Genomic DNA, 17,313 nt, shown 5'->3' on the forward strand with positions numbered 1-17,313 from the left:
GGGGGTATGTGAACAGGCTGGATGGGGGGGGGTATGTGAACAGGCTGGATGGGGGGGGGTATGTGAACAGGCTGGATGGGGGGGGGTATGTGAACAGGCTGGATGGGGGGGGGGTATGTGAACAGGCTGGATGGGGGGGGTATGTGAACAGGCTGGATGGGGGGGGGTATGTGAACAGGCTGGATGGGGGGGTATGTGAACAGGCTGGATGGGGGGGTATGTGAACAGGCTGGATGGGGGGGGTATGTGAACAGGCTGGATGGGGGGGGTATGTGAACAGGCTGGATGGGGGGGGCATGTGAACAGGCTGGAGGGGGGGGTATGTGAACAGGCTGGATGGGGGGGTATGTGAACAGGCTGGATGGGGGGGTATGTGAACAGGCTGGATGGGGGGGTATGTGAACAGGCTGGATGGGGGGGGTATGTGAACAGGCTGGATGGGGGGGGTATGTGAACAGGCTGGATGGGGGGGGGGTATGTGAACAGGCTGGATGGGGGGGGTATGTGAACAGGCTGGATGGGGGGGGTATGTGAACAGGCTGGATGGGGGGGGTATGTGAACAGGCTGGATGGGGGGGTATGTGAACAGGCTGGATGGGGGGGGTATGTGAACAGGCTGGATGGGGGGGGGTATGTGAACAGGCTGGATGGGGGGGGGGTATGTGAACAGGCTGGATGGGGGGGGTATGTGAACAGGCTGGATGGGGGGGGTATGTGAACAGGCTGGATGGGGGGGGGGTATGTGAACAGGCTGGATGGGGGGGGTATGTGAACAGGATGGATGGGGGTTTATAGCAGGATCATATACAAGGCAGGAGGATCATTACCAGGATGGGGTACCTTAGTAGAGAATTTGGGGACATTACCCCCATAACAGTGTCAGCAGCAGATCCTCGCCCCATAAGTGTGTCATGACCACATTTTTTGCTTAAAGTTTTATTTTCCCATTTTCCTCCTCTAAAACCAGGGTGTGTCTTATAGTCCGAAAAATACGGTATATATACATATAATTATTTTATTAATTTTTTCATATATATATAAAAAATGAATAAATTATATATAAAAAAAATTAATACTATAATTATGTGTATATGTGTATGTATGTATATGTATGTATGTATATGTATGTATATGTATGTGTATGTATATGTATGTATATGTATGTATGTATGTATGTATGTATGTATGTATGTATGTATGTATATGTACATGTATATGTATAATATATATATATTTATTATATATATATATATATATATATATATATATATATATATATATATATATATATATATATATATATATATATATATATATATATAATTATTTTATTAATTTTTTTTTTTTTAAAACAGACTATAGACATATGATCACGTATGGACAAAAACACCCCAAGGTTGACAATTGGAAAACCCCCTGAAAAAGCCTCCTCTCTTCTTTTCGAGGCGTTTACTGTAGACCCTGGCACAGTAATGTATCAGCCACAATGATGTCAGTTTTCAATGGGAAGTGAAGGCTAGTAAATAACACATATGTGGATATATCATGGAAGAAAGGAAAGTAGAGAAAGTTTATTTTATTCACAAGAGATTGAGGTTGGTTTTCCAACTGGTAAACCCCGATACATCTAATAGCTCTTGTGAGGGACACACCTAGGGGGATCCAAAGAGAAAAGAAGGAAGGAGAAAGAAAAAAAAAAAAAAAAAAAAAAAAGGTGTCCCTTACCATCCCATTGAAAAACAACACGTGGATGCCAGCGAGCAGGCGGCTTTGTGGACGACCGTTGAAGCGCATCTGTATGCAGAGCGGCCGTCGTCTACAATGCCGCCTGCTCGCTTGCACTTGCTTCCACATGTTTTGATTTTTTTTATGGGATGGTGAGTGCCCCTTATTTTTCCTTCGTTCTCCTTTGTTATTATACTATTGTTATGCAAGGTGGAGCACTTGAATATGCCTCAACCAGTCGATTTTTGTTTTTGCACCCGGATGTGAATTGTGCCATGCTAATAGTGCTGGACTCTGCTTTTCACATGCACATAGGAGGATGCGCGCAGAAAGCAGCGGACACAAGCCGGTTTCCTACATACATCTGTGACAATCTTACATCATCATCTGCGGAGATGAAAGATTCAATTTCCACGTAATCAGATTTCCATATAAAAGTGTTATATTCATGTCATCTTCATGCCTCAATATTGAAATTGAAACACCAAAGGAGAAGTGGTGGAGTTATGGAAATCAAAGGCTGGATATACATGCTAATGATATGCAAATGGGGAAAAAAAATGGAAATAACATTTTCAAAACATCTTGATTAATTCAATATCAAGTATGAGAGCTGAGTGCAGAAAATCCTGCACTTAAAAAGGGAACTGTAACCTGTTTTTTCTTATAAACCCTGTTCATCGCCTTTAAGATCATGTGAAATGGGTTCCTTACAACTCCTTTATATTCGAAGACGTGCTCCAGAATAGCTCAGAAAGAGTATTTTATACTTGCGCCTGCGCTGTAGAATGGGAGATCTGCGCAGGCGCGCCTCACTGTGCCCTATTGAACAGCTAGTGATTCTACTGCGCAGGTGCAACACTTCGGCGGGCACTGTGTTTATGACGCTAAACAGAGAAACCTGCGGCACATTTTTACATTAAAGTGTAGGGCCAATCACAATGATGTATAAAAGGTGTTGGACCCATACCTACTCCAATAGATATAAGGAAAAGGAGGAACAACGAAGTTTTAAAGGTGCAAAAGTTAAAATACAATGTTATTATGACATTTTTAAAAAAAGATTACATAATAAAGTACAATTTGAACATGACACGACAATTTGTTGATATACAGATTAAATATGCAGAAGTATAGAAGTACAGTGGGTGGGCAAAGAGTGGCACAACCCGTATCACAAAGGTCCCTGGGTTTAAGAGCACACTGGCATTGAATACCGGGAGGGGGTTGGAGGCAGCAGGATTATTACCTAAGGCGCCAGTACACACAGCTTGCCGGTGGAAGAGGAGCTCCGCGTGGAGGACCCGACGTACGTTTCGCAAAGGATTATGGTTGCTTATTCATGGGTAAGTGTCACCTATATACCTAAGTATTGCTATATAACTATTACTTCCTATCCTTATATATCTGCTGATTAAAATTCTCAGCTATTAACCTGCCCAACATGTTTCGCCATGGCTGGCTTTATCAGGGACTAGGGCTATAATGAGCTGAGGTCATAACTCTGGAAAGATGCCGCAACTAGAGGTATCCTAATTGAAGATCATTAAAATATAACTTTTATTTCACGATTTAAACGACTAACATTGAAGACAGAAATGGCTGAAGTATTATTTGCAATGATTGCTCATGTATATTAAGGTATTAGTTGGTCACCGACCAACTAATATATTTTTATTCCTATATAACTATTACTTCCTACCTTTAGATCGCCTAATTCAAATTCTCAGCTATTAGCCTGCCCTACATGTTTCGCCATGACTAGCTTCATCAGGGGCTAAGGCTAGAATGAGCCAAGATCAGAACTCTGCTACGTGTGAACATACTCCAGCTATGTTTTTGCCCTATTACGGGAAAAAGCTGGTGTTGGTGAACTCCTCAGAACGAGCCATAGTTTCACAATTGTCTGTAAAGACAGATGACATGGTGAGGGGCGGATGTTATACACCTCAATAAATAAGCTGAATTCAACAATTAAGTTGTGTCTTTTTTCTTTTCTCTATATATTGGAATAAGTGTTTACAAAAGTGTTTTCATGTCCTCTTTAAAGTAAAGCTCCAACTTACCTTTCCTTTTTTCCCCCCAAATGGAAATTTCTAGTTCCCCTGATTGCAATATAAGTAATGCTACTGTCATCCTTTGCTTTATCCTGGCCTTTTAAAATGGCACAATTAACTCACACCGAGAGACCCGCGCTCCCTTCCCGGTACCTTGGCAACATATAAGTGATGCGAATGTTTAATTAGCACTTACGTGGGTATATTTATAGTCGCTGTTTGTAACCAGAAAAACCTTTCCCACTTCATTCATGCGGCTCAGGAGCAGAGGCAGTTTAGGCTGGAAATAGAAGAAGAGAAACAGTAAAGGCCAATAATCAATAAAAATAATAAAAGAAAGAAACTAAAAATAATAAAAGTAAAATAATAATCTATTACCTTTATTTTTTCAAAGCTAAAATTCAACAACAACAAAAAAAAAGTAGGGTAGATGGTAAAATCAGGAAGATTACGGGACCTTCAGCCTCCTTCCGTCTCTCCTTTCACCAAGAATTATCTATTTTTAAGGCCTTGGGAAAATATGCACTTACATCTTTCACAACATACTTTGGCAAGTTCTCCACCGTCTTCTCCTTAAGTGATCCCTGGGAAAGGAAAACCTATAAATTAAGGGTCCTGTGGCCATACAGTCATTGCATTAGATTAAGGTATTTCACAATCTCTGAGCCGATAGCAAATGCAGCCCATACACATACAGTGTGTCCACCCATATCCTGTCCACTGCCATTAACTTGAGAATGGCGGCAGCTATAGGCATAGAAGTGGTGTCTAGGTATAGTAAAGTAGCCATGTGCTACGCAATGAAACCACCTATAGCGCCACCTGGTGGAAAACAACGGAGTTAGCATTTTTATAGTTAAAATGGAACGAGATAGAGGAAAAAAAAATGAATTACAAAGTTGTAGGGCATCAATTCAATACGAAGCGACACCTTGCATACAGAAATGCTATGATTAGAACGTGCAAAACTCACAAGGCTGCGGACGTGAAGCGATACCTCATGGAGACCTTCCTACAAGTCATTGGGTATGGTGGCTGGGTGGAGTGGCCTCCACGCTCACCTGACCTGACCCCATTGGACTTCTTTCTGAGGTCACATCAAACAGCAGGTGTATGCGACCCCTCCACCAACATTGCAGGACCTACGACGACGTATCACAGATGCTTGTGCAAACGTGTCACCTACCATATTGTACAACGTGCAGCAAGATACAGTATGCTGTCCAGAGCCCAGATGTGCATTGCAGCTGACGGGGGCCACTTTGAGCATCAAAGTTAAATGAGCCCCATATGCGTGACCAGCATTCAATGTTTTGGGGGGGTCATGGGTTTCATATCATAGCATTTCTGTATGCAAGGTGTCGATTCGTAGTGAATTGATGATGCCCTACAATTTTTTAATTCACTTTTCTTCTCTATCTCGTTTCGTTTTCGAGATAAAAATGCTAACTACGTTGTTTTCCACCAGGTGGCGCTATAGGTGGTTTCATTGCGTAGTAACGCATGGCTACTTTACTATATCTAGACACCACTTCTATGCCTATAGCTGCCACTGTTCTCAAGTTAATGGTGGTGGACAGGATATGGGTGAACACACTGTATATTGGCTCAAAAATGGTGCGACCAACCGACCACCTAATGTGCGATCAGGCTGGTGGATATGGTTCAATATGCCCAATCCATTTGTTCTCAGCCGACAGATGTGTTGGATCAGTCGTACGATTTAACAGGGACTATGGGGATAGTTATGCTACATCATTTATCCTGCCAAAAGTGACAAATCTTGACAAAAGGATTGCAAATGCTAGTGTGAACATGACCCTTTATATAAGAAAATCAACCCTACATCATCTAATAAAAAGGCATTTCCCTGCATACCCACTCTACGTACACAGATTAGACAATGTCGGTGGATAAGGATATGCCTCATTATAAATGGTAATGGTATAACAGTTGTCAACCGATTCATACATTTCCAGGAGGAATACTAGAGGAACAACACAATGTATAGTTCTAAGGACAGATGATGCTCGTTATCCCATGGGGAATATAAGTATTTGCAAACAATATACTGTGGATGGGGTCAAAGATGGGGATCTACCTTGTAATGAACCCAGTCCACCGCATCTCTGACATCCTGGAACATGCTGCGGAACGACATGAAGAGATCGCCATCTTTAAACCCCTTTTCACAACTGCAGTAAGAAAGAAATGAACAACGACATGTGATTAAAAGAATGTTTCAATGTAGAGTCAGCAAGGGGGGGGCAAATAACTAACATAACATTATCTAAAGGGGCCCTCACCTTGTGTAGCGGTCACAGGTTGTGAAGAAGTCAACCAAGCAAGCCAGCAGGTAGGTTTCTGGAGGGGGAAATCATACTAGAATTACCTTTCATACACATTTAGGGCCAGAAATATTTTGGCCGAGACAAGTTTTGCTGTTTACCACAATATACTCAGTATACAGTTATATAAACAATATGGGATAGAGACTCTGCGCTGTAGGCCCAATTCATACATCCGTGTCTCCGGTACGCGTGACGTCAGTTATCACACATACCGAAGACATGGACACATGTAGACCCATTAAAATCACTAAGTTTGTGCACAAGTCCCTGTTTTGACATGGACCGTGTGCTCCACACAGCAATATGTCTGTTTTCTGCCAGCACGGACCGCACACTGATGTGATCTGTCAGAAATCAGAGTGATACTTACCAGAGTAAAAAGAAAAGGTCACATAAAAATAAAAGCATTTGTATACTTTCCTGTCTCCACCACGGCTGCCTTTGCTGTTGCTTCCGGGCCCACTCATTATGCTCATGCATATTCACTGCACTCACTGCGGACCCAAAAGTAACAGCAGCGCAGGAGACAAGTAAGTATACCAGCTCGTGTGCTATTTGGATGTCACATGTAGAATACAGACACACACATTTGCACCCACAGGATGTTTTTGTTCAGAGTCTTTAAATAAACCTGAAAATACACACTTTCCGGAGCTGCTCTGTGTTCTGATAGTGGCCACGCTGGCTCCTAAGGGAAACTAAGGCTATGTGTGCACGCTGTGTTTTTTGCTGTGTTTTTTGCTGTGTTTTTGCGCGCAGTTTTGGTCTCAAAACTGCATGAATTGCATTCCCCAGCAAAGTCTAAGATTTTATTTTTGCTGTCCGCACAGTGCAGTTTTTTTTTTTTGCTGCTTTTTTTGTGGTGACCACAAAGATGCAGCATGTCAATTCTTTTTGCGTTTTTCACCCATTAAATGTAATGGAGAAAAACGCATCAAAAACGCATGCTTTTTTTTATGCGTTTTTTGCTGCGGATGCGTTATTTTGGGGGCAATAATGCTGCATGTCTGTGGTCAGAAAAAAAAAGCAGCGTTTGCACATATCCTTAAAGTAAAAGTTTCTTCAGAGTCTTCTCTCTCCACAGCTGACCTGGCCGTCTCAGACGCTGCGGAGCTGTGAATGGAAGAGTCTGGGAATTAGGTGTGAAAGTGCACGTCCCAAGAAAAGACTGAAATGCAATGCAAGCACAAATTTCACATACTGTGCTCCAGAAGAAACAAATGTGGATATCTCTGCAATGGACAAATGCAGCGTAAAACAGAAGAGAGACAGAATTGGAGGGGGAGGTCTGGTGGTCGTGGTGTGGCTGATGAGGACCCTTTCTTCAATAACACAGCTATCTAGACTGCACGTTCCTGAATTCTGAAGTTTTTAGGTTGCTTTTTTTAGCAGTTCACTTTCACTGCAGCTTCAGTGTTTTAGGAAGGCGATACATACTGTATCTGGGTCAGACTCCCATTATATAATGGTGTTTTCACAGACACAGATGCTGACACACATTTCAGAACAAAGAACCTTGTTACATTACATGTATACTGAAAAACAAGATATCCCCATCTTCTAATTTCTAAGTCCATCACAAGGAACCTGGTCACTGATCAGACAGAACAAACTATTCTCAATTCTCCGGCCATCCCTGCCCCTTACATGATCCCAAACCCTTCACAGTCACCATTTTTATATTATTTTGGTAAGAACATTCAGACACATCTTTCAGACATGTTGGCTTGTGGGATCAGTGAAGGTCCCATTTGGGTTTTTTAAGCGTGAGGATCAACTAGACCTCCAAGAGACCCCTATGTACAGTAATTAATACCGCTGAGGACAGATGAGTGAGCTCCTCTGCGGGGTCTCTATTCCTTTATGTGTTGATGATACAACCCATCGGATGAGCCAGCGTTCATTACCTGGTAGATTAAACAGAGTGTTGAGTATGTAAAACCGATCCGTGTCATCTCTCTGGATGAATTTATTTGGGTACTGCTCCCTTGTTTCAGGTCTGTAGAAAAAAAAAAATAGCAGAAATTAGTTGTTTTCATAATGGAATACATCTTCTATATAATTATTGATTATTAAAAGCAGATAGTGAAATGTTATGCGATTGCCATCTCGCCTGAGCTGCTCTGAACAGCATTTCGAGACATGGTGTACTTGAAGCACAGGAAACAAGTGTGGGGTTTCAATGTATAAAGAGAAATCCAGGGCACTACTCCGCACCGTGGATATATAGATTACCAAGTCCTGTACATAACGGCATGGATCAGTACAGCTCTGGGGTGCACATTTGTGTGGAGACAATATAACATCAACTTGCAAGAGAGAATGGCACTCACCAGATGTATGCTGTATAGAAAACAAATTTATTCAAACTTGGAGGTTACATGTGCAGGGCGGATAGGTGGGCAGGGGGAGCTGAGCACGTCTGACGACGGCCGTTTCGCACTTGCAAAGTGCGTCTGAAGCACTTTGCAAGTGCGAAACGGCCATCAGCATACATCTGGTGAGTGCCATTCTCTCTTGCAAGTGTGGTGTTTCATTCACTTCGATGGGAGAGATTTCTACACATGCTCTGTGATCTGTGCAGAGGACACTGTGCAGCGAAAGGGAAGGTGGTGAGTTGTCACCATCAGTTAATTTTAATGGTAGAACTCGTTTTAGCTATATGTAAGCGATACCCTTCACTGGTGGTAATGAAATGACTACTGAGAATTGATCTCTACAAAAATGAAGTGTCAACCGTACATGAGGCTTAGGAGATAGAGCAATGAAAACTGCACGACTTAAAAGGGCTTTTTTCACCAAAATTAAAGAAAGAAGGGAATTTTGTTTACTTACCGTAAATTCCTTTTCTTCTAGCTCCAATTGGGAGACCCAGACAATTGGGTGTATAGCTACTGCCTCCGGAGGCCACACAAAGTATTACACTCAAAAGTGTAAACCCCTCCCCTCTGCTATACACCCTCCCGTGCATCACGGGCTCCTCAGTTTTGGTGCAAAAGCAGGAAGGAGGAAACTTATAAATTGGTCTAAGGTAAATTCAATCCGAAGGATGTTCGGAGAACTGAAACCATGACCAAGAACAATTCAATCTGAACAACATGTGTACACAAAGAATAAGAGCCCGAAGGGAAACAGGGGCGGGTGCTGGGTCTCCCAATTGGAGCTAGAAGAAAAGGAATTTACGGTAAGTAAACAAAATTCCCTTCTTTGTCGCTCCATTGGGAGACCCAGACAATTGGGACGTCCAAAAGCAGTCCCTGGGTGGGTAAAAGAATACCTCGTAATATAGCCGTAAAACGGCCCCTTCCTACAGGTGGGCAACCGCCGCCTGAAGGACTCGCCTACCTAAGCTGGCATCTGCCGAGCGTAGGTATGCACTAGATAGTGCTCCGTGAAGGCGTGCAGACTCAACCAGGTAGTCGCCTGACACACCTGCTGAGCCGTAGCCTGGTGCAGCAACGCCCAGGACGCACCCACGGCTCTGGGAGAATGGGCCTTCAGCCTTGAAGGAACCGGAAGCCCAGCGGGACGGTAGGCTTCAAGAATTGGTTCCTTGATCCACCGAGCCAAGTTGACTCGGGAGCTTGCGACCCTTTACGCTGGTCAGCGACAAGGACAAGAGCGCATCCGAGCGGCGCAGGGGCGCCGTACAAGAAATGTAGAGTCTGATTGCTCTCACCAGACCTAACAAGTGCAAATCCTTTCCACGGTGGTGAACCGGATGAGACAAAAAGAAGGTAAGAAGATATCCTGATTGAGATGAACCGAGGATACCCCTTCGGGAGAAATTCCCGAACCGAACGCAGAACCAGCTTGTCCTGGTGAAACACCAGGAAGGGGGACTTTACATGACAGCGCTGCTATGTCAGACACTCTGCGGAGTGACGTGACTGCCACTAGGAAGACCACCCTCTGCGAAAGGCGTGAAAGAGAATATCCCTCATTGGCTCGAAGGGTGGATTCTGAAGAGCCGGTATCACCCTGTTCCGATCCCAGGGTTCTAGCCGACGCTTGTAAGGAGGGACTATGTGGCAAACCCCCTACAGGAACGTGCGTACCTGAGGGAGTTTGGCTAGACGCTTCTGAAACACAAACCCAGAAAGCGCCGAAACTTGTCCCTTAAGGGAACCGAGAGACAACCCCCTCTCCATTCCGGATTGAAGGAAGGACAGAAAGTGGGCAAGGCGAATGGCCCGAGAGTAAAAACTCTGATCAGAGCACCAGGATAGGAAGATCTTCCACGTCCTGTGGTAGATCTTTGGCGGACGTTGGTTGCTTGGCCTGTCTCATAGTGGCAATGACCTCTTGAGATAACCCTGAAGACGCTAGGATCCAGTACTCAATGGCTACGCAGTCAGGTTGAGGGCCGCAGAATTCAGAATGCGTCTGCCGCCAGAGCTCTGTGATCTTGAGAACGTGCCATGAATGCCGGGACCTTGTTGTTGTGCCGGGACGCCAATAGGTCGACGTCCGGCTTCCCCCAGCGGCAACAATCTCTTGAAACACGTCCGGTGGAAGAGACCATTCCCCTGCGTCCATGCCCTGGCGACTGAGAAAGTCTGCTTCCCAGTTTTCTACGCCCGGGATGTGAACTGCGGAGATGGTGGAGGCTGTGGCTTCCACCCACAGCAGAACCCGCCGGACTTGCTGGAGGCTTGCCGACTGCTTGTGCCGCCTTGGTGGTTGATGTATGCCACCGCCGTGGCGTTGTCCGACTGAATTCGGATCTGCCTGCCTTCCAGCCAAGGCTGGAACGCTATTAGGGCTAGAACACTGCCCTTCTCTCCAGAACATTGATCTGGAGGGAGGACTCTGCTGAGTCCATGTACCCTGAGCCCTGTGGTGGAGGAAGACTCCCTGACAGACTCGCGTCCGCCGTGACCACAGCCCAGGATGTGGGCAGGAAGGATTTTTCCTTCGACAAGAGTGGGAAGAAGCCACCACTGAAGGGAGGCCATGGCTGCCCGAGAAGGAGCAACGTTCTTGTCGAGGGACATCGATTTGCTGTCCCATATGCGGAGAAAGTCCCATTAAAGTGGGCGCAGATGAATCTGCGCAAACGGAGCTGCCTCTATTGCTGCCACCAACTTCTCTAGGAAGTGCATGAGGCGCCTCAAGGGTGTGACTGGGCTCGAAGGAACGATTGCACCCCTGTCTGTAGTGAACGCTGTTTGTCCAGTGGAAGCTTCACTATCGCTGAGAGAGTATGAAACTCCATGCCGAGATATGTCATTGAGTGGGCCGGTGTCAATTTTGACTTTAGGAAAAATTGATGAACCACCCGAATCTCTGGAGAGTCTCTAGAGCAATGTTCAGTCTGTGTTGGCATGCCATCCGAGAGGGGGCCTTGACCAGCAGATTGCCTGAGAGAGTAGGACCGCTACCACCGTTGTCATGACCTTGGTGAAGGCCCGAAGGGCTGTCACCAGGCCGAAAGTTAGTGCCACGAACTGAAGGTGTTCGTTCCCTATGGCGAAGCGCAGGAAGCGCTGATATTCTGGTACAATCGGCACGTGGAAATAAGCATCCCTGATGTCGATGGATGCTAGGAAACCTCCTTGGGCCATCAAAGGTGATGGCAAGCGGAGAGATTCCATCCGGAACCGTCAGGTTCTCCGTCCGTTGAGCCGTGTGAAGTCCAGAACGGGGCGGAGTGATCCGTCCTATCTGGTACCACGAACAAGCTGGAGTAAAAAGCCGCGACTACGTTCTTGATGGGGAACGAGGATCGCAACTCCTCCTGCCTTCGGAGTGTTCACCGACTGGAAACGTGCATCGGCTCGCTCGGGGGACAGAGATGCTGTGAATCAACGAGTCGGAGGACGAGAACGGAGCTCTATCCTATGACCGTAAGACAGAATGTCTCCTACATCGGTCTTGGACATGTGGGGACCACTCCCCTGACCTGGACCGCCATGCAGAAAAGGTTCTCTGTGCACGGCGGAGGATGAAAATACCACCGCCTGAGACGTCAAAGACGCTAATTGCGGAGCACAGGATGACCGCATTGATCTGAGACAGAGCAGCTGAGATAGCCTGGAGTGCCCACCCCTGCAAAGGCTGGGGCAATGGACGCGCCTATGGCTTCATAGATGGATCCCATTAGGAGTTCTATCTGTCTGTCCGTGGCATTCTTGAGCGTGGACCCGCCACCCACTGCTACTACTGATCTAGCCGCCAGTCCGAGACTGGCGGGCACCTTATGACACTGAGCCGAAACCTGAACAACATCAGAGGGGAAGGGACAACGTGTGTTATAAGGCGTTCAGTAAAACGGTTGTCCATGAAGGTGTGCTTCTGGACAGAATCTGTGAAGCCTTGAGAGCCACGTCCGGACAGAGTCCTGGGTTGCGACCTCCGCCCCATCCTCTAGAGGGTCCTCAAGCTGAGACCCTAGAAGTCGGGGAAGATTCCAAGCAAGGCTGCTTAGCCGGACTGGGACTGCGGTTCGTGCTGGAGTTTACCACGTACTAACTAGAGGCCACCCCAGGAACACGCTTCGTCGCAGACCGAGGGAGGCCTGGGGCGATCCCGCAGTGCCCGGGGCCTGTGTAAGGGGCCGGTCTGGACCGCAACTCCTAGTCTCTTAGCCGACCATTTGTCCATAGCCTGAGACATGGATAGTGAAAATGACCCAGAGAGTTTCTCAGCAAAGCTGTAACTCTGTCCCTGCCGCCTGGACAGGGAACGCCGGCGAAGCTCAACCAGTGAAACTGCATTCAAACATTATATAGTCATATATACAGTGTATCACATATACAGTTCATCACTCTAGGGGGCCCAGCATCGAGAAGAAGCCCCCTGGTGTACAGACCCGGAAGCAGTATGTGCTGCTGAAAACATGGCTGTCGGCGTGTACAGTGGAGGGGGGAGCCGTGGGCGTAACCCCAAAAGTGCAGGAATCTGGTGCCCTGAGCGAAACGTGAGGGAGACGGAGGACAGCCAAGTGTGCTCCAGCCGTCACTGCTAGCCTCCGACTGACCGTCCCGCCCTTCCCCCTGACTGGCAGGGCCAGGGACGGGAGTTTAAGGCGCTAGGCCGCAAAGGCCGGGAACTAAAGTTACAGACCGCGGCCGGCAAGCAGGCGCGGTCCGGTAGTCGCCAAGTCTGAGGCGAAGCTGCTCTCTGCACCGTCCCCAAGGGGACACTGAGTCCTTGAGGGGATCAGTTCCGTAGCGTGATTAGTGAGGGGGTCGGAGGACAGCGAAGTGTGCTCCGGCCCTCACTGTCGGCGTCAGCCCGACTGTCCCGCCCTTCCTCCTGACTGGCAGGTCCGGGGGTGGTATAATGATTGAACAGTGCCCGGGGCTGGACTGTAAGGCTTCTCTAGGAGTAGCCAAAAACAACAGTGCGACCATACAACAAGCATATATATATATATATATGTACACTTCGGTACTCAGTGGGGCCAGCACCTCAGGTGCTGCTTACCGACCGCTCACAGCGGTTTGTGTGATCACCAGAATCCGTGCCCGGGCCCCCCTGATGTTGTCTCTCCTCTCCAGCGTCAGAAGTGCTGACAGTAATGGCTGCTGGCGTTCTGTGGGGAGGAGGGGGCCGTGGGTGTGCCTTAGAAAGTGCGGGAATCTAGTGTCCCACTGTGCTGAGTGAGGGGGGAGGAGGATACAGAGTATGCTCCAGCCCTCAGTGCTGCCGTCCTGTGCAGCGTCCCGCCCTTCCCCTGACTGGCAGGCCTGTGGGCGGGAATAAGCGAAACTAGGCCGCAAAAGCCGGGGACTAAAGTTATAAGCGCGGCCGGCAAATAAGCACGGCCGGCGCGGTAGTCCCCGGCGCACTAACACACCCAGCAGTGCTGCAGTGTGTATGGCACAAGCGCTCCATGCGCGGTCCCCACAGGGACACAGAGTACCTCACAGTAGCAGGGCCTTGTCCCTGACGATACCCGGCTCTTGTCCAGCAGATTCCCCAGGGCTGCGGAGGGAGCACGGTCCCAGTGCCTGGAGACCGATTAGGATCCCACTTCACCCAGAGCCCTAAAGGGATGGGGAAGGAAAACAGCATGTGGCTCCTGCCTATGTACCCGCAATGGGTACCTCAACCTTAACAACACCGCCGACAAGAGTGGGGTGAGAAGGGAGCATGCTGGGGGCCCTGATATGGGCCCTCTTTTCTTCCATCCGACCTAGTCAGCAGCTGCTGCTGACTAAGATGTGGAGCTATGCGTGGATGTCAGCCTCCTTCGCACAAAGCATAAAAACTGAGGAGCCCGTGATGCACGGGAGGGTGTATAGCAGAGGGGAGGGGTTTACACTTTTGAGTGTAATACTTTGTGTGGCCTCCGGAGGCAGTAGCTATACACCCAATTGTCTGGGTCTCCCAATGGAGCGACAAAGAAAAAAAAAAATTATATTTTCAGTCATGAAAATAAAAGGAAACTGTTTGCATGACAATGTGTGTCCAAACTTTTGGTCTCTACTGTGTGTGTGTGTGTGTGTTTGCGTGTGCGTATTATATATAATACGCGCACACACACACACCAAAAGTTTGGACACACATTCTCACGCAAACAGTTTCCTTTATTTTCATGACTCTGAAAATTGTAGATTCACATTGAAGGCATCAAAACTATGAATTAACACATGTGGAATGAAATACTTAACAAAAAAGTATGAAACAACTGAAAATATGTCTTATATTTTAGGTTCTTCAAAGTAGCCACCTTTTGCTTTGATTACTGCTTTGCACACTCTTGGCATTCTCTTGATGAGCTTCAAGAGGTAGTCACCGGAAATGGTCTTCAACAGTCTTGAAGGAGTTCCCAGAGATGCTTAGCACTTGTTGGCCTTTTTGCCTTCACTCTGTGGTCCAGCTCACCCCAAACCATCTCGATTGGGTTCAGGTCTGGTGACTGTGGAGGCCAGGTCATCTGGCGTAGCACCCCATCACTCTCCTTAGTCAAATAGCTCTTACACAGCCTGGAGGTGTGTTTGGGGTCATTGTCCTGTTGAAAAATAAACGATGGTCCAACTAAACGCAAACCGGATGGAATAGCACGCCGCTGCAAGATGCTGTGGTAGCCATGCTGGTTCAGTATGCCTTCAATTTTGAATAAATCCCCAACAGTGCCACCAGAAAAGCACCCCCACACCATCACACCTCCTCATACATGCTTCAAGGTGGGAACAAGGCATGTAGAGTCCATCCGTTCACCTTTTCTACGTCGCACAAAGACACGGTGGTTGCATCTAAAGATCTCAAATTTGGACTCATCAGACCAAAGCACAGATTTCCACTGGTCTAACGTCCATTCCTTGTGTTCTTTAGCCCAAACAAGTCTCTTCTGCTTGTTACCGGTCCTTAGCAGTGGTTTCCTAGCAGCTATTTTACCATGAAGGCCTGCTGCACAAAGTCTCCTCTTAATAGTTGTTCTAGAGATGTGTCTTCTGCTAGAACTCTGTGTGGCATGGACCTGGTCTCTAATCTGAGCTGCTGTTAACCTGAGATTTCTGAGGCTGGTGACTCAGATAAACTTATCCCCCGCAGCAGAGGTGACTCTTGGTCTGCCTTTCCTGGGGCAGTCCTCATGTGAGCCAGTTTCTTTGTAGTGTTTGATGGTTTTTGCCACTGCACTTGGGGACAATTTCAAAGTTTTCCTAATTTTTCGGACTGACTGACCTTCATTTCTTAAAGTAATGATGGCCACTCGTTTTTCTTTACTTAGCTGCTTTTTTCTTGCCATAGTTCAAATTCTAACAGTCTATTCAGTAGGACTATCAGCTGTATATCCACCAGACTTCTGCACAACAAAACTGATGGTCCCAACCCCATTTATAAGGCAAGAAATCCCACTTATTAAACCTGACACTCCTGTGAAGTGAAAACCATTTCCGGTGACTACTTCTTGAAGCTCATCAAGAGAATGCCAAGAGGGTGCAAAGCAGTAATCAAACCAAAAGGTGGCTACTTTGAAGAACCTAGAATATAAGACATATTTTCAGTTGTTTCACACTTTTTTGTTAAGTATTTCATTCCACATGTGTTAATTCATAGTTTTGATGCCTGCAATGTGAATCTACAATTTTCAGAGTCATAAAGATAAAGGAAACTCTTTGAATGAGAAGGTGTGTCCAAACTTTTAGTCTGTACTGTGTGTATTTTTAATATATATATATATATATATATATATATATATATATATATGTATATATATGAGCAAGGATGGTTGACCTTAGGGAGATCAACATCCACCACTGCGGAGACACCATCACGTGTTTCTCAACGCAGTGATTCTAGAGCAATGCACCCTGGGAAATATTCAAAGCAAGAAGGCCTGCGGAGACACCATCACATGTTTCTCAACGCTGGCAGGAAACTAGCCAGGTCTTTCACCGGGAAGGAACAACCACGGGAAGGGCAGTCTCCAGTCAAGGAGACCACCTATGCCAAACATGGTATCCATCCACAGACAGCCGTTTCAGGGTATTTGCCGCTCATCAGTGTGGAGTAGGAATCTGGCTAGTGGGAGCATTGCCTAGTAAAAGACTATGTGAGCAAGGATGGTTGACCTTAGGGAGATCAACATCCACCACTGCGGAGACACCATCACGTGTTTCTCAACGCAGTGATTCTAGAGCAATGCACCCTGGGAAATATTCAAAGCAAGAAGGCCTGCGGAGACACCATCACATGTTTCTCAACGCTGGCAGGAAACTAGCCAGGTCTTTCACCGGGAAGGAACAACCACGGGAAGGGCAGTCTCCAGTCAAGGAGACCACCTATGCCAAACATGGTATCCATCCACAGACAGCCGTTTCAGGGTATTTGCCCCTCATCAGTGTGGAGTAGGAATCTGGCTAGTGGGAGCATTGCCTAGTAAAAGACTATGTGAGCAAGGATGGTTGACCTTAGGGAGATCAACATCCATTGCTCACATAGTCTTTTACTAGGCAATGCTCCCACTAGCCAGATTCCTACTCCACACTGATGAGGGGCAAATACCCTGAAACGGCTGTCTGTGGATGGATACCATGTTTGGCATAGGTGGTCTCCTTGACTGGAGACTGCCCTTCCCGTGGTTGTTCCTTCCCGGTGAAAGACCTGGCTAGTTTCCTGCCAGCGTTGAGAAACATGTGATGGTGTCTCCGCAGGCCTTCTTGCTTTGAATATTTCCCAGGGTGCATTGCTCTAGAATCACTGCGTTGAGAAACACGTGATGGTGT

The 17,313-nt window shown here is 46.8% G+C and overlaps 1 protein-coding gene across 4 annotated transcripts in view; it reads right to left on the bottom strand.

The window, feature by feature from the left end:
• NT5C2 (5'-nucleotidase, cytosolic II) overlaps nt 1–17,313 on the bottom strand; it is a 149,219-nt gene that overhangs the window by 16,976 nt on the left and 114,930 nt on the right. For all 4 annotated transcript variants that reach the window (XM_075348612.1, XM_075348610.1, XM_075348613.1 and 1 more), the window contains 5 exons: nt 8,041–8,132; nt 6,089–6,146; nt 5,884–5,977; nt 4,313–4,366; nt 3,979–4,062 (listed from right to left, as the gene is read on the bottom strand). In XM_075348612.1, coding sequence (XP_075204727.1) covers nt 3,979–4,062; nt 4,313–4,366; nt 5,884–5,977; nt 6,089–6,146; nt 8,041–8,132 — 382 coding nt within the window. The remainder of the gene's footprint in view (nt 1–3,978; nt 4,063–4,312; nt 4,367–5,883; nt 5,978–6,088; nt 6,147–8,040; nt 8,133–17,313) is intronic.

Source organism: Anomaloglossus baeobatrachus, chromosome 5 (genome assembly GCF_048569485.1).
Source record: "Anomaloglossus baeobatrachus isolate aAnoBae1 chromosome 5, aAnoBae1.hap1, whole genome shotgun sequence".
NCBI lineage: Eukaryota > Metazoa > Chordata > Amphibia > Anura > Aromobatidae > Anomaloglossus > Anomaloglossus baeobatrachus.